This window comes from Centroberyx affinis, unplaced genomic scaffold, assembly GCF_046629955.1.
Source record: "Centroberyx affinis isolate AG114_WGS23_722 - 3 ecotype Tasmania unplaced genomic scaffold, CSIRO-AGI_Caff_v1 ptg003066l_1, whole genome shotgun sequence".
In the NCBI taxonomy this organism is placed as follows: domain Eukaryota; kingdom Metazoa; phylum Chordata; class Actinopteri; order Beryciformes; family Berycidae; genus Centroberyx; species Centroberyx affinis.
This window is the reverse complement of record NW_027281151.1, coordinates 20,294-38,477: the sequence shown is the minus strand read 5'-3', so window position 1 is coordinate 38,477 and position 18,184 is coordinate 20,294. Positions and strand designations below refer to the sequence as shown.

General features: G+C 39.3%; 1 protein-coding gene across 1 annotated transcript in view; it reads right to left on the bottom strand.

Annotated features, from left to right (window-relative positions):
- LOC139659328 (anoctamin-4-like) overlaps nt 1-18,184 on the bottom strand; it is a 51,679-nt gene that overhangs the window by 16,843 nt on the left and 16,652 nt on the right. The window contains exons 14-17 of the mRNA XM_071537559.1: nt 14,647-14,781; nt 12,545-12,641; nt 11,450-11,510; nt 3,517-3,599 (exon numbers count right to left, since the gene is read on the bottom strand). Coding sequence (XP_071393660.1) covers nt 3,517-3,599; nt 11,450-11,510; nt 12,545-12,641; nt 14,647-14,781 — 376 coding nt within the window. The remainder of the gene's footprint in view (nt 1-3,516; nt 3,600-11,449; nt 11,511-12,544; nt 12,642-14,646; nt 14,782-18,184) is intronic.

Sequence of the window (18,184 nt, the reverse complement as noted above, 5' to 3'; positions counted from 1 at the left end):
TTGTAAGCGTGTGAGATTTTGTTTTCTTTAACCAAGTATTTCTAATACATGCTATAGGGCAATGATCACTAATTCACCACAGGCAATAATTTTATCAATCCTATTGGAAAAGATGAGATCAATTAGGTAGACCTAGAGTAATCTTTCAAATTTGGCCTAGTGGGTTCTGTAATTAGCTGGGATAAACTGAGGTTACGACTAACCTCCTTGAGATAATCAGATATATTATTCAGCCAATTCAGATTAAAGTCACTCACAACAATTAATTCAACATCGGAATACTGAGAGAGTAGATCTGCTATTTTGTCAATGGAATTTGTATGAGCAGATGGGGGTCTATAGACCCCTACCACAATTACTGAATTAGGCCCTAACTGAACCTTTAGTGCAAGAAATTCAAAACATTTTGGTATGGTCACAGCATTTAGAATTGTTACAGAGAAACCTGATTTAACATATATAACCACCCCACCTCCCCTTCCAATTCTGTCTATTCTATATAAGTTGTAATAATCCTTTAGAGCTACATCCAAGTCATTGACACTCTTTTTGAGCCAAGTTTCACTTAGCAGCAAGATATCAGGATCAGTCTGCAGAATTAATATATTTACATGATCTAACTTCTGAAGTAAACTTCTAATATTTAAATGAATTATCCCTAGGCCGTTTCTGTTCTTAAAGGTAAGTGGGTTAAATAGAGTGTTTGGAGTGGGATCAGAAGTAGCGATAGAAGGCTGGAGGGGGATTGTAATTAAATTAGAGGCAGTAACAGAACGATTTGAATAATGAAAAGGGTCTCTAACAGTGATTTGAGTAGGGATGATCGAAGGAATAATATATTGTTCAACCTTGGGGATGATTAAAGGGATCAAATCAGAAACACGTGACAGCCCAAGCCTGGACTGCAGAGTGAAGGCCTGAGCGGGTACCAAAACCTGACAAACTGAGAGGCTTGGACTTAATTGATATCAATCAGAGGGGGGATGAGACACAGAATTATTAGGCACAGAGGTGGCTGGTTCCCACTTGAGAGATTGTACAGCAAGATCAATGTTCATAGCAAGCAGAGAAGACCCCCTGTAATTTGGGTGAAGGCGGTCAGATTTAAAAAGCTCAGTTCTATTATGAAAAGAAGTAAAATTGTCCACATAAATGACGTTTTTGGCATTGCAGTAAGCTTTCAGCCAGATATGAAGCTGGCGTAAGCGGCTGAACTTAACATCACCAAAGCATGGGGGGGGGAGAAAGAGCCGGGGATGACGTATTGTGTACCTGTCGCTTGTAGCACATCCATAAGGCAAAGGAAGTCATCTTTGAGTTTCTCAGACTGTTGTTATTATATATCGTTTAATCCGACGTGTGCGACGACTGTAGAGATGGAGGGATGATCTTGAGTACATTTTGGAAACGCATCGGTGATGTCCTGTACTCTGGCTCCTGGGAAGCAGAGAGCTTTTGCTTTAGGAAGCGATACATGACGAACGATGGATGATCCGACCACCAGGACAGCGGCAGAACGAGGACGACCCCGGGGAAGTGTTGCTTGGAGGTCTGTCCGGTTCAGACAACGTAGGAGCAGGCTCCAGTACAGGTCCAACGGGGGGTTCTGTGGGGCTCAGGAACCGCCCGGGTTTCCTTTGGTGAGAGCGGACACTTGTTGCGGGCTTGGAGTTAACCATAGCCTCTTATCTGGCTTGGTGGATACCGCTGACTGGGAAGCCCTCTCTGCAGCTGCTGGAGAGGGGTGGGCCGTTTCCAGAGTGGCATTCAGCATTTTCATGTAACTTGTTTGAAAAGATCAATTTACTCAGCACATTTACTGGCTTGCTGATATAGTACATTTTATGAGTTTATTATGAGTCACTTCCGATATGTAATGTCTTGTATTTTGTTTTGAATTGTATTTAACTGTAGTCTATGGACTCTGCATTGCAGTGATAAAGCTTACAAGAGCATATACACTCGTGTGTGTTACTGATTATTCCCCCACATATCCAACACAACTGCATGCAGATCTATGATACAGAGTCTACAGCCAAACTCTACAGTTAGTCACACTGGCGTCCATAAGCATCTGAGGGGAAGACCAAAGAAGCAAAATCACAATTTATTATCTCCTCCTCCGTCTTGGCTCCTTTTATGTCCCTAGTAGATATTTCTGAGTCACTTTCACACCCACAGGCAGCAGTTGGCCTTTCACATGGCGTGTTCACCGGTTGGAGGATGAGTGACAGATGAGGGTCAGAGGTCGATACACAAGCAAGGCAGGAACATTACAAACCCACCAACACTTCTGACACAGCCAAATTATGACTAATGTGTAGAGGCTTGAGTTTGCATGAGCTGTCATTTTGAAATTGTATTTTCATAATACAGTGAGTCACAGATTGAGTTGAGAGGGACTTTCTTGCAGGATCTCAGTACAGCAGTCCCAATGGAAACTAGATACACAGAGAGGAACACACTCATCCCTGCATATCGGCTCCTATCCAAACCATGAACTTAAAATTATCAGTGATTTCAAAATGTACTTTGTATTTTTGTTAGGTATATTCAAAGTGTCAGTCGTGTCAGCTTTTATATATACCATATATGTGCCTGTCTCCACAGTTAGACTGAAAAATAGACAGAATGGAGTTTGAGTTATACAAACATTTCTCGGAGTCAGAGCTGCTCTTCATTGGTTGAATTAACTCTCAGTGGGCGGGGCCAAAGTAAAGAGCCACAGTTTTTTGGAGCTTACCTAGATAGCTATAGGCTAGTTTGAACTTGAAGGTCAGCTAGCTAACTAGCTAACCTAGATAACTTAGTATGGATAGATTGTATGTTTTCAGTTAGCAGCAGAGCGCTAGGCTTCATAATATTAGCTTCCTCCTCTCTTACCTCTTGTCTTTATCACTGAGCTTCAGTCTGATGTTACTTAGCCAGAAAAACTGATTCTGTGGCTCCGCCCACTGAGGTTTAACTCAACCAATCAGATTATTTCTGCTTCCAGAGCAGCTCCGCCTCCGAGAAATGTTTGTAGAACTAGATTGTTAGCAATACTAGTCAGTTTGTTGTTCCCTGCAAGTATCTGTGTATATGAACATTTACAAATACACAGGATTTGAAAATCACTATCCAGTGGGTAACAAGGGTACATTAATTAAGGGTTAGTTAATGCTTAATAAGCATTAACTAACCCTTAATTCAAATTAACTAGTGTGTCTGGTAATCATTTACTAATGGCGTTCATGTTAACTAAGGTATTTATTTACCCTAATCGTAAAGTGTTACCATTCAGTGTCAATGTGGAAACCTGGCTGCACCCACATTTAGACTTACAAATAATCCACAACATCTCAAACACTAATTTCCAACCTCACCATCAATCAACCTCAGCAACATTCAGCTAAAGGGACGGCTGACCCTGCTGGCTTGAAACCTCAGCCCACTCAGCAGCTCAGAAACCACATTGTAACGCCCTCCTTCACCTCCACTGTATCTCTGAAATGATAGCGTTGATGTCTACTTCACCTCCTCCTCCTCCCAGTCGATCAGGTCCCAGTCGTATGCGAGGACCGCTCTGCGTCTCTTCCAGAACTCCAGGAAGACCGTCGCTGAAACATGAATAATAAAACAGCATTAGAGGTTTGAGGTTTGAAGGTGTGAGTGTCGCTGTTTGTGTCACTGCTAAACAGTACTGATCACAATTTTTTTTGTTTGGTATTTAGGCCTTCATAAGCTGCAAAGTTAGTTTTCCAGATATTTGGCAGAATTCAAACTCAGTGCTGCACAGATGCTGGGGTGAACAACTATGCTTTCCTTCTGAAGCATCTATAACTATATTTGGATTTGCATTTAGATCAGAGAGCAGAATATTCAATCTCTAGTTTTCAGAGGTAGGGACTTGAGTCACATGACTTGGACGCAAGTCAGACTCAGTCACAATTAATCAATTTTAATAGCTTGAGACTTGACTTGATGTATGAGGAGAAGACTTGATACTTGACTTCACTTCTGGTGACTTGGGACTTGAATTTGACTTGATTGACTGAAAAGGTTTCTAAAGTCTTGACTTGAGATCTTGTGTTTGTGTAAATGACTCAGATTGAAAGTGATGAGATTTGTTCCAGCAGACGACTGAATTTAAATTCTGTTTTCTGAATTTGTATGGAATGATTGAATTTATTGAAGTTGAAACTGATCAAACTCATGATGCTCTTACCAAGTTTTTATCCTATTAAAACCATATTGCATTGAAAAGTCCTAGATATTTAGTTTTCTTTAAGATATTAAATTGATACTGGACTCTTGATTTGTTCTGACTTGACTTGCTGTTCTACATTTAGACTTGAGACTTGACATTAATGACATGGACTTGACTTGGACTTGACTTGGTAATCTACATTTAGACGTGGGACTTGACTTGAGACTTCAAGAGACCTCAAGACTGATTTCAGACTTGAGAAAATTGACTTGGTCACACCTAGTTTTATAGTAGTTTTATACAAGTTACTAGCACAACATGTTTTGTTATGTTTGGTAAGATTGTCTGATGTGAACCAGGTCATGTCACCTTGCCTCTACATTAATTGTACTGAAACAAACAGAGGCTTGATGTCACTGAACAAAGTCCTGTGGATAGTTTACCTATTGCAGATGTTTAGCCTCTCACTCCAAAATCAGAGCAGTATCTCTGCAGTCCTGCCTCAGTCACATCAGAAGCTTTTTCTCCTTATTTTAAAACCAAGACTTGTTCTTTTTGTCTGGGAGTTATTATTTGAGCCTTTAACTTATCTTCTTCCCTCTTTAAAGCAGAGTATCATGTTTTGTGCCTGAAAGCTCAGCTGTCTAAGAAGGGCACGGCTGTTCTTGTCGAGCCAGCAGGGGAGCACACTTCTGAGGAACGTTAATGAAGGGATTTCAGTGGATACTCTGCTGTAGTTGCACCCAAAGATATATCCATTTGGACAGCAGCAACTTCCAACATCAAGAGGCAGCCGCTGCAAGGTCAGTTGTACTTTTTTAAAACTTTTATGAATGTTAAATCGGAATAATCTGAAATATTTGCGGACACAAAACAAAACAGAATTGGGCTTGGCATGACTGCAGCAGCTGTAAAAACAGCTTGCATAATATTCCACATTTCTCTTTATGGTTTAAACTTACAAACATCTTACATTTTCAAAAAATATGAGTTCAACATGAGTTTGGCATGTTACTACTCCTGTTTTGTGTTTTGAGTTATTAGTATGTGTCTAATGCCTTATACTGTATATAATGATACTGCTAATCAACACCGCAAAGCAGATTTAATTTCAGCATTACATTTCAAAAGGCTGCATCAGGCTACATGGCTTCAAGAAAAACACATATTTTGCGACATATGGTTTAATGTTGTACTATGTAAAGTTCAATACAGGTGTCCTGTGCTCAGATAACACTGCAGGTCTGTAACTGATTAAAGGATTGTTAAAGTGGGCTGGTAGAGGCGATCTGAGGCAGGATCAGATATGGGGATCGTTAACAACATTCAGCATTTGACCTCATCACCCCGCAACTTTAATTTAATCAATACATTCTTAAGGTTTGAGATAAATGGTTGATAGATAGACAGACAAACAGACAAACTAACAAGGGTGAAAACAACCTCCCACCCTCCAAATGTCCCACACTTAGCAAACCTCCCAGAGCAGAAGGTTTTTCACATGTCAATGAGTCAAATGACAAGTTTCAGTAGAGCTCAAGCATGAAAATGACATCATACTTTAGTTGAATCTGCATCTGCACTTTATCTGCACTTTAGTTGAATATGCATAAAAGAGATTTTGATGGCAGAATGTCACTTGAGTCACTAGAAGCAGATGGAATACAATAAAAGAAACAATTTGCATTCTGTGTGATTGTCATTTCCCCTGTAATTACTTCTCCAGGCTTATTCCATAAAAAAGAAAGTGTCAGCCTGTGTGGTAAAATAACCCAGAAAACATTTTGAATAGATGTTAATGCGACGGACTGCACCAGTGTTGAAAACCAGTGCGAATACAGTGCCAAAATGAAAGTTGAGATGACGTCTGTGTTGCTGCTGCCTGCATCGTTTAGTGAAATCAGGACCTAAATATTTTTCTGATTTCAGTTCAAAACAAACTCCGAAGCTGTTTTAACATGATATCATGCTGTGATCATTTTGTGCTCGTTTGGATTGATGTTCCACTTGGCCGCCTCTGGCACGCCGCCATCCATGAAATACATGCTGGGAAGGGTTACAATAATCTCTGCTGTATTATATTGTTGCTCTGAAGAAACATCAAAGATATCAAAATATGAAACGGGTGCGATGTCTTTCAGTGTGCAGCGGAAAACGTGTATCTTTGTAAAGGGTTTAAATAACTCTAAATGCCTCTCCTGGGTTTCACAGTGTCTCTCCTGGACCGGTGAAGGATCAGACCGATGGGACTGACCCAGAACCAGAGTCTGTCCCTGGGCTTCTCTCAGCCAGAGGCCAGAGAGTGGCGTTCACAACCAGAACTATCATCTGCTGGTGAGGAAAACTGGGCTAACAGAGGACAGGGGGGCGTTGCCCAAAATCTCTTTTGCTTTTGTCTCTTGTCTCTTTTTGTTGTATGTGAGAGGAATGCAGGGATTGATTTATCGAAGTATGCAAAGGCTCAAGCACACAAAATGATATTGCTGGTAGCTAACATTTCCCATGAATGCCAAATTGAAAAGCTAATTTGTAAAATTCTACATCCATTTTTGAAATCTGATGTGCATGATTCAATATCTTTAAAATATAGATCCAGTCTGTAAAAGTGCCATCATTTTGTTAACCAAGGGTTTCAGTAACCTACTATCCTTTAATTTCTAAATCTAAATCTATTCTATTCTACCTATTCTATCTATTCTAAATTTCTACTTTTAAAGGAGCAAACCACCAAGTTGCTTTCCTTGTATGTGCAAACTTACTTAACCAATAATTCTGATTCTCTTTGTTTTAATTTTGTGCAATCTTTTGTAAGATTAGATTTTTCAAATATCAGATATCTCATCTTGCAACCAAACTCCTTAATCACCACATCAGCCAGTGATGAAAGAACCCAAACCTCCATATGAAAGTGGAATCAAAATATTCCTGTCCTATTTTTTGCAACAGATTTCAGTGGCAGCACTTCCAAAAAGACAAACCTCGTCTTGGCTGAGGTTCACTCCCTCCATACTTGCATTATCACCATAAAACATTCACAAGCGTGAAATGGATAGGGTTTCCACCGTGACTAGGACAATGTCTGAATATGCCATGCCATCAATTATTAACACGCGCTAATGCAACAGGGCCTGCACCGCTTTCAGTAATGAGCATGCTGTGGTGTAAGAGCCAAAGCACTTCATGTCCCTGAATTCAACAGAAAAGACTCACAGCTTAGACCTGTTCACACTTTCGGTTTATATATTTTAGATATTGAGCATTTGACTACATTACATTTGAAGTCCTGTATAGCCCATGGCACTAACACTGCCAGGGTTAGGGATTCAATTTCTTGTGTATCTCCATGGCACTGAAGCCCTATACGAACTGGATTCGTTTTACTGCGGGAGGTCCTGTAATTTAATTTTCACGGGCTGTGTGTGTAATTCCAGAAGGGAATTCTGAGATTTCCTTTTAAAGTCCTTCTTGTAGTCTGAATGTGAAATGTCATGATCTTCTCTTCCACTCCTACACCCCCGCTGGCCGGTCAAACAAGCCTGGCTAGCAAAAGAGAAAACCTGAAAACTCGACACTGGACGAGAGAGGAGACACTGCTGAACCTTTATAGTTGATGGAACTGAACCAGATGGTGATGCAACGGATTTAATTTAATTTTATCCATCCTTCATATGGGTCGGTATGATATGTCGGATGATGCATTTGCTCTCACTGGATTAAAATTATGGATAATGTTGGTAATATTTACAATTACATGACCTCCAACAGTCAAGCTAATCCAGCCTGAATAGGGTTTCACACAGCCAGGATTAGGGATTCCCTCTCAGTGTTGCTAGTACTGTAAGGGGCTTTAGATGAAAGTGTCTCAATAAATCAATGAAACCCTACACTATTCAGGTTTTCCAGTATCACTATAGTTGACTAGTTCCTCCATATGTCTTTCCTAATTTCACATTTTTCAATTCGGTCTACTTTTTTCCCTCTTCTATTTTTTTTGTAGATGAAAACAAGACTACTCCACATGTAGGTGCCTTGACTATTATCACTGTGTCCATGGTGACGTGTTTGCCGTCACAAACAGTTAGATTTTGTATAAAGAGGGCTTAGATGCACGCTCTGTCGGCCATATTGGAAGTCCACCTCTCTTGGGCAACAGTGTCTGAATAGCTATAATTGGGTTTCTAAACGTATAACTTGTCCATCTTAACAGAACTGAATAGACCTGGTTAATTTCTGTGTTGTTTTTGACTGGGAACTGATCATTTCATCACTGATCCATCTAATTCTGTGTCAATAATGTCATCTTGTTAGCTAGCTAAACAATATTATCTGGTTAGCTTAACAGCATTATCTTGTTACCATTATCTTGCACACATCTAACTAATGCACTAGCTAACGTATCTGGTAGCGTTAATAGTAGCTAGTCAGCAAATGTACCATTGTAAATCAGCCTGCTAGCTAGTTAGCTTGCTAAAAAAAGCAAAGATCAACTGTTTATTCATGTTAACTGCTCTTCAGGTTATAACTTCTAGTTTATTGAAGTGGAGATTATAGGACCAACAGTGCTAAAGACAGTTTACTGTGTCACAGTAACCTACATTTGGAAACAAATCCACCTTATCACACTATTCACTTTTAGTGAGAATTGAATGGATCTACAGCCACACCACAACAAGCTGACTCAGCTGCTCTCTGTTCCTAGCTGCTTGTTATACATTTGTATGTTGTTATACATTTATAAAAAATAGTCAATATCGCAGGTAAAATGTGTGGAACCAAGTGCCGAGACATTCTTATTCAGATCCGAACAATAAAAAAAGCAAACTGTATCATTGATGATCTATTCAGACCTCCAGAACAACAGGAGCAACAGGAAAACCATAGAGCTGCTGAACAAATCTTCCCAGTGAATATTTGTGTGATGTATATGTTGCTGTTCACTACTGTCGCCTTTTTCATCTGTTATATTGTGTATACTGCCACCCCAGATGTCGATGATGTACAAGTTAAATTTCCTGCTAGGACCATTAAACATCATCATCATCATCATCATTATTTCTACAAAGTCAGTTCTCCATTGAGCCTCTGCCATTTGCTTTACACATACATTTTTACCGTAGATACAAATGCAACGGCTCACCCTGGCAGTGTTAGTGCCATGCTGCTAGACTTGAGCTACAGAAACACATCCAAACTTGTTTACAGACATGTATAACTTGTACATGTTCTCTCCTCCTCACCCTCAACAGTTAACAGCACCATCATCGTGCTGGGAGTGCTGACCTTTGCCCTCCAGCTGTGTTTAGCTCTGTTCTTCCTGCTGAGATGTGTGAGTCACGACAAGAGAGTCAGAGAGACACTCAAACACCCAGAAACTGAGGAGAAACTCTGGATGGGTGAGCAGTCACAGCACAGAATGCTTTACTGTTATTGTTGTTGTTGTTACGGTTGGGATTCTAATTTAACTTATTAACAAAGTTGCATGTTTATTTTACTTATTTAATCTAAAAACTTTAAGTAACAAAAACATCATGAGAGGTTTGAGAAGTGGGTTTTTTTTCAGCCATTTTTGCTGCAGGACTTGATGCTCAATTCTGAATTGTTGCTCATATGATTTTTTTAAATGACTGTTTATATCTATTCTCGGATGTAACCCATATCTGATACCATATGAATTCAAAAGACACGTGTGTGCAGAGTAACATAAATAAAACACATTTCAGTTGCAGTATGTGCTTGTTTTTTTTTTTGACAGAATTCAAGTGTCTCCCCAAATACCAATCAAGTCGCTATTAGTTTTCTTTTTGCGTCTCGTTCCTCTCCATGCTAACACTGCCGTGGTGCCAAAATAACGACAATTGTCTCAGGTGAATTACGTAAGATTTACTTATTGTCATGGCAACGCTGACAAATTCTGATTTGAGCGTTCAAATACAAGTCACATGTAGGTCGCATGCCTCTGGAGACGATTTTGTAGCTCACATTCATGCAGTTCAGATAGGAGTATATGAAAAATATGTGACTCCATGCAGCTTTTTGCTGATTAGGAAACATCAGATCTGAGTCACATGGAAGGAAAAAAAATCTGAATTGGGAAACTTGCAGCTGCAATTTGAACGCCAAGTCGACCTAATCAACCGCCGCTCACTGGGTGAAAGCTTCCCCACCCACCAGGGCTTGAAAATTACCTTGAAAATTACCCCTGTCAACTTGTACCAAGGCAGATAGTCTGTCTGGTGAAGTATTTTTAGGGAAAGGAAGGAAATTGAGCTCGCTACATACACAAAAATTACATTTGACCTTAAAGTAGTAGGTTTTTTTTGCAGCACAGTGAGTTTTTGCTCTGTGTGTTTTTCCTCAGTCTCCTCAGCCTTTCACCTGCCTGAGGACATTACTAAACGAGCCGGCTATCGACTTTGCGATGATGATGCTGAACCATCTATTACTCTGCAATCAGCTGCAACGTCTGCAGCACCCGGTTACGATGAACTTGAGGAGTATAAACCCTACACAAACTCTCCGCCCGCACCTTTCATACCCTGGGACCTCGTTCAGCGCTGACGGCATTCAGCGTTTGGCCTTTTTACCAAATGTAAATGTAAATGTATAAATTTGAGATAGAATGTAAAGTGAACATTAACATTCAGTGCTTTTGATGACAGTTGTAGCATAATGTTATGATATGCAGCACTCAGGGCCGGCTCCGAACTGCTAGAGGCCCTGGGCAAAATTTTCTGCGGAGGCCCCCCTTTTAAGACAAATCCTACCCACCATCAAGAAATAAAGACTGAATAAAAATGTGTTTAAAGCGTTTAAAGCATTTTATGTTTGTTACCTGTTATAAGATACAGCACATGAATCTCAAAACAAAATGGTGAACGTGGCTCTCTCTATTTGGACATGAGCTTAAAATGAAGACTTTCAAGGCGAGAGAGAGGCAATAAGATCTATCAGTGCTTTTGATTGGTGTTATGACCAATCAAAAGCATGGTAAGATTTCTTTTTTTTTGAAAGTATAAAAAATACATCAAAGGATGCTTGAGGTTGTGAAACAATGTGCAATGTACATGCAAGGCTTGAATGTGTGTCAATGTTTCCGATGTGCAGAGAAAATAGAAACCTTTGATGTGTTACTATCATTTCCATAATCAGAACTTGTATATCGATTATTGCTGAAATTTGTTTGACATTTTTGTATATCTACTTGCTTGGAGGAGAGCAACTTGGAAAGTTCAAATCCAAATTTCAAAAGACCCAACTCACCCCAAACAGCCATGAACACAGCGAAGAAAACAGTCGCCCCGTTGTCAAACAGATGTGTGACCTGAGAAGAAGAAAAAACCAACAAGGCAAAGGCTTAGAAGACTGAAGCAGAAACACAGTTTAGCTCAAAGTCACACTGTGTGATTCTTATCCTTATGACAACAACAGATGCAATTTTACACTGCATTCCCTAAAGCAGTGATTCTCAACCTTTTTCTTATCAAGAACCCCTAATTTAGTCCACATTAGGGCCATGGACCCCCATTTTATGAGATTTTGTCTCTTGGACCCAAATCTGATTTTTATTGTTAGATATGATTTTGTTCAGAATTCCATGATTATCTGCAGAGTAGGTTGAGAGATCAAAATGGTAATTATTCTACATTATCTAATTGTGGTCTTGTAAATGAAATAATGGTGATTTTAACAATTCATCAATTTGCTGGGGACCCCCTGGAACGACTTCAAGGACCCCTGGTGGTCCCCGGACCCCATGTTGAGAACCACTTTGAACCCATTTATTGAACAGAAGGTTGACTTTAGTCCAATGTGTTTTATTAACATGATGCAGCTAACAGACTGTGAATCAGATGACTTGTATGTATGTAAATAAAATACACTAATTTCTGGATCAAACACATTTTGGCATCAGAGTTGGCTGTCTTTGACTGTGAATGTGCTTCACCATGTAGAGGAGTGGTTCTCAACCTGGGGGTCGGGACCCCTCCGAGGGTCGCGAGACAATTTTGGAGCATTGCAAGATTATTTGTGGGATTGGAAAAAAAGTAATATTTATTATCATGTCTATTTTTTCAGATTTTTCTCTAGCTTTTGCTTTATTTTCTTGTGAAATACTGAATAGTTTTCAGCCTCTTGGCCTCCTCTGATAATGAATCAAATGAAAACAAACTGAAAAGGGAAAAAAAAATAAACACATGAATAAAGGTGTAAAAAGGGGATATATGATCTCTGCAAACAGAAAGCAGGCAAAATTCATAAAGAGAAATACATTCAGCGGGGACTGAGCACATTTTTCAGGTGCATAATAACAAAATACTCAAAGTAACCAGCTGTTGTCTGTCCATGGCAGATTACCTTGGCGTAGATGCAGCTGTCGGACAGCCTCAGGTAGCGGCAGTACTGGTCACAGATGGGACACATGATGATGTCAGTGGCCTGGCAGATTTCTTTACTGGAGAAACACACACAGTATTTAGCTGAGTCATTAGGGTTCAACCAATATGGGTTTTTGAAGGCCAATAAAAATAGATACTTTTAGATTGGAGTCACTGGCAGTCAGTTTTTTGTTCTGATATTTAAAATTTGACCATTTTCATGCCAAAAAATAACTAAATACATAGGCTACATACAATATAATTATTCAGTGAATTTTGTTCTTTGGAAAAGCCTCTGAAGCAGCATCTAGAGCATCATGGGACACTAAAACTCTCCACTGAAACCAGACTAATTCAATTCTTTAAGTGTCAGCAGCTCTTTCAGGAAGATATATCAGCTATTTCACAGATACATCATACATACGTCTAACCCTAGTTCATATATTTTTAGTCTAAAACAAAAAAAAAAAACACAACACTGTGACTGGCTTGAAGGTAAAATTGATAGATCAGTGCCTCCAAAACAGTAACATTTTGGGGTGAATGACCTTTGTAATTATGAAATATTGTATTTTCCTATTGTATTCAAGACTTAATAAACATCAGGGAACTACTGGGTTTTCCCGTATGGATATATGGCATTCTGGAATTTAATTTCTCTGTCATTAACCAAACAGCTGCAGTTTTATTAGCATGAATTGACTGAGCTGAAAGAGAACTGACCTCAGTCCAGACTCACTGTGTTTAACCACCAGCCACAGTCTTATACAGACAGTCTGATCATCATTTACCAGACATTATAAATGTGATGAGGCATCCACCTCTTCAAAACTATGACACCTGCTCTGAAAACATGGAGGCTGCCATGAAACTCCAACTCACTAAGGATTACTAATTAAAGCATTACGTAACTTAAGACCTGTCCTTACAAAACAGTGACAATCTTCTTAGATTTCTCTTTTTCTGTGTTTTATCTCTTTTCAGATTTTGCATAACTGCTGTCTCCAAGCTTTTTAAAACGCTTTGAATACAGACACAAGGGAAGAAGAGAGAGCAGAGAGAGCTTCCTCCACCCCAACATGATCTCATAAAAAGTCGTGAAATGAGCACAAACTCTGAAACACAGATTTACGTGCTGTGGACACAAATTATGTGAAAATTACAAACTGGATTCGGTGACAATAACACTAAAGGTCGGCTAACGGTTAAGTTTAGGCAACTAAAACAACTCAGGTAAGGTTAGGGTAAGGCTTTAGTCATGGTTAAATAAGAAAAACTTTCACTCAAAATTAAAACTTGAGTAGAAATTATCTTTGTACAAGCTGGGAATTGAACTCCAGTCTCTGGCATTGAAGTCAAACTCACCCGCCCATCCACCACCCGACCACAACACCGTTACTTTCCACTGAGCTACTTCAATGTGACACTACTTCGTGTTTAGAGTCGTGTCTCCTTCATGTAACCGTTTCATGCTGGGAAAACTGAATTTTTAACCCTTTACGCGCCACCAATATACGTAATTTGGTGTCAACAAGTCGTGTTCATTAGAGCTGTGCAAAAAAATCGATACAGCTGAGTATTGCAATATTTTTTTCCATGATACTGTATTGATTTTCCAGCCCCTTGTATCGATACATTAAAAATTATTCATGTTTTAAACAGATTTAAAATGTCCTTAAATTTCCCTCAAATCCCTTTGAATTAAATAGTTTTGACTCAATTTGTCTGCTGAGTTATCAATATAATGTGATGTACATATTAGACTACCCAGGTGGTACAGAGCAAGTTGTATTTTCAGCTCTATTTTTAAATTTTCTGTAAATTGTGTAGAGTATTGCAGTGTATCACAATATGTATCGTATCACAATGTACCGTGATACGTATCGTATCGTGACCCATGTATCGTGATACGTATCGTATCGTGAGGTCCTTGGCAATACCCAGCCTCAGTGTTCATTTCACGTATTTGTCTGAGATCAAGTTCCTTCAACTACATCCTCCCTGCTGAAGTGTCCCTTGAGCAAAACACTGAATCCCCCTCAGCTCCAGGGAGTAGAAGAAGAAGAGAGGAGGAGTGTTTACCTGACCTGGCAGTGCTCCAGGGTGAACACGCCGTACAGGAAGACCAGCAGACCCACCAGCGCGGCGGGGAACAGCATGCCGGTGTACCAGCCGAGCCAGGCGAAGTACAGACCGATCTTCTCCCCGAAATACCTCCTGCAGCGGCAGAGGAGAAGCACAGGAAGAGGAGGAGACAGGTCAGTTCAAACCAAGCCTCCGCCCTGCTGAAGTGTCTCTGAGCAAGACACCGAGTCCCTACCAGCTCCTCACCCTGACCTCTGACCTCTCTGTGACGGGGGAAGTGAAGAGAGAGTTAAGCCCTAGGTCTCATATCTGCATTTTCATGAAACGCATTCCCAAAATATAAAGAAATTTGCAGAAATCACCTATAAAAATTGTATAAAGTTTTTTTTTTTTGTCACTTCCTGATTTAGCAAAGCTAAGTTTGTGGCGAAAATTCATTCTTTAGATTCAGCTACTGCCTCCATTTTTAATGACAGGAGGAAGAGAGAAATCGCACTTCTAGAAAAAGAAAGAGAGATATTAAACAATCAAAAACGAAAGCAAAGCAGAAACGAATTAGAGAGAGTTGGAGTCATACTGGACCATGGCTGGGCGATATGGACAAAACTAATATCATATATATCGATATATAACGATATCTGCTAACAAACTCACATGCCAAATAATCAAATTGCCGTTCACACTGAACGTCATAGTCAAGTACAAATTCAAATAATATTCCCTCATTTGTTTCAGATCTCATTTTGTGAGACATTTTAGTTAGTATTTATTTTTTATCATTAATTTAGACAACTGAATGATGTATCACCCTAACTGGTAACACTTTACAATAAGGGTCACTAAGTTAAGGGTTAGTTAATGCTTAATAAGCATTAACTAACCCTTAATTAACAGTTAACTAATGTGTCTGGTAATCATTTACTAATGGTGTTCATGCTAACTAAGGTATTAATTCATATATTATTTAATAGTCATCTTTATAAACTATTAAATAATGTATAAATTAATACCTTAGTTAACATGAACACCATTAGTAAATTACACATTAGTTAACTGTTAATTAAGGGTTAGTTAATGTTTATTAAGCATTAACTAACCCTTAACTTAGTGACCCTTATTTTAAAGTGTTACCCACTAACTCAATATCAATAATTCATCACAATATAATTCTGTTGAAAGACGTAATATGATAATATTGAATTATTGCCCAGCTTTATCCTGGATTAATCCCATCAGAGAACTATCAGAGAATCGCTTCCTGGTTCAGCGAAGGAAAACATAAAGTACCGAAAATGCCTTCAAAACCTTCTGCTATAGATTCAGCCACTGCCTCCATTTATATCTCCCTATTTATGATAATTATACCACTAGAAACTAGGTCTTTTCATATCTCTACTAGGTCTTCATTCAGATCTTACTAGGTCTTTTCATATCTGTGACGAGATGCTTTTAAATTTTTATCACTCTCAGTTCTGCCCTCATTTGCTGGAGAGGAAAGCAGTCAGAGGAGGATGAAACAGACCGGGAGGGATCAGACAGAAAGCCGGTTCAGCTGCTGGATGTGAACTTGAATCGCTAAATGTTCTGTACAACAGGAGAGTCGTGTCTAAATGTCAGATTTCTCCTGGACAACACAGATCAGCCATCAGACTGATTCAACACAGAAGCAGTTTCAGTAGCAGGTTTATTCTACAGAGATTCACTCATTTGTTCCCGGTGCGATGAAACTGTAGAAATTATCATAACAGATGTTTGTGCCTGAGCTGTCTGCTGAGTAGAGACATGGATGACAGCAGTTCAGCATCAGCCCAAATGAGCGTGAAATGATATTATGGCACAGTAAAAAAAAACAAAAAAAACACGTTAAAACAGCTTTGGAAACTGTTTTGAATCAGAAAAGATAGTCGGGTCCCAATTTCATAAAGCAATGCAGGTGCACTGCAAAAAACAGTCAAGAAAATGACACTTGATTCTGCTAAATTCTTGAAACAATTTGATTTGCATTGGAAACAAGTAATAGGCTATATGACTTGTTAGGATGGAGATGTTTTGTAGTGCAGCAGCTATGGATGACTACCAACAGCTGAACTCATTTTGGCGTATCGAAATCTATTCAACATCACATAGTGGGATTAAAGACCGATGAAAACAAAAATAACATATTTCTTTTTACCATTTTGCCAATGTTGTTGGACTTAGTGTTCACCTGTTCACCAATACAGGCCAAAAATGCTAAAAAATGTTGATTTCAATAAATTTTATATCAAAAATAACAGACCGCTTCGTTCCAGTAAACCAGTAAAAAAGCATTTCTGTTGACTCATCCTGCATCCTGAAACAAAAATCTCATCCAATAAAATTTAGATAACTGTTGGAATTATTCCCCCCTCCCCCTGCTGTTTTTTTCCCAGCATGCAGCTCAGTTCAGCTACAACACGGACGAAGGAGTGTTTTTGTTTCTGGCTGCTTCACCTAAAACTCTTTTCCCACGGAGGGACGGAGGCGGAGAATATTCCTCATATTCCTCCTTGTGGAGGAATATTCTCCGCCTCTGTCGCTCCGCCCACCTCCTCCATATCTCATTAATATTCAAAAAAGCCCCTTGCACTGATGCTTCCCGCCCTAACTTTCTGTTTCATTCGGAAATACGTCAATACTAAGGGTGTGCGTCTAGATCCGATGCATCTAGATACATTTTAAGCAGCCAACCGATCGATATGATCCCACTCAGCCCTGTCTCAATGCGATATGTGTGACATATGAGCGACTGTGACTAGATGTGAGAAGAAATCCTAATAGGTATACAACTACTCAATCTAGTATGTTGGAGTGAAGGGAGTGAAGGATGGTGTTAACACCCTATTCAGAATTTAATTTGTTTGTATTAAATCAAACAGGCATTGTTTACTAACAATTAATTTCTGCAATGAGATACTTGCTAGTAAGGGAGCCGAGAACGGCCGTGCTTGCAAGTATTTTTTTTAATGCCGTTATCTCGAGATCACGAGTTAATTATCTCATTATCTCGAGAAATGGAGCTTTGTTATCTCGAGATAACGAGATAATCAACCCGTTATCACGAGAAAACAAAATGTCGTTTCCTCTTATTACTTATAATGTTTATCAGAGATCAGGAGTGACATGCCAGCATGCAGAGATGGCATCTCGACAACTGTAGCAACTGATTTAAGCTGAAAATCAATCAATCAATCTCCTTGATCTGTCAGATCAAGGAGTACCTATTATTGATCAACGCATCAGACTGTACTTCAATCAAGGTCTAACAGGCAGAAATTGCATTGTGTCTTTCTGTTAGAGATAACATTCAGATCAGTCCTCGTCATTTAAGGAGAAGACTAGCAGTCATGAATCCTCCCCGACAGTCATGACAGTGATCCTGAAGGATGAAATCAGGTGTGATCAAATGAACCAGACACTCATTTTCGAGTTCTCCACAATTATCCCGTGATCTCGAGAAAACAAAAGTCGTTTTCAAGAAATCGGCCTTTTGTTTTCTCGAGATAACAAGATAAAT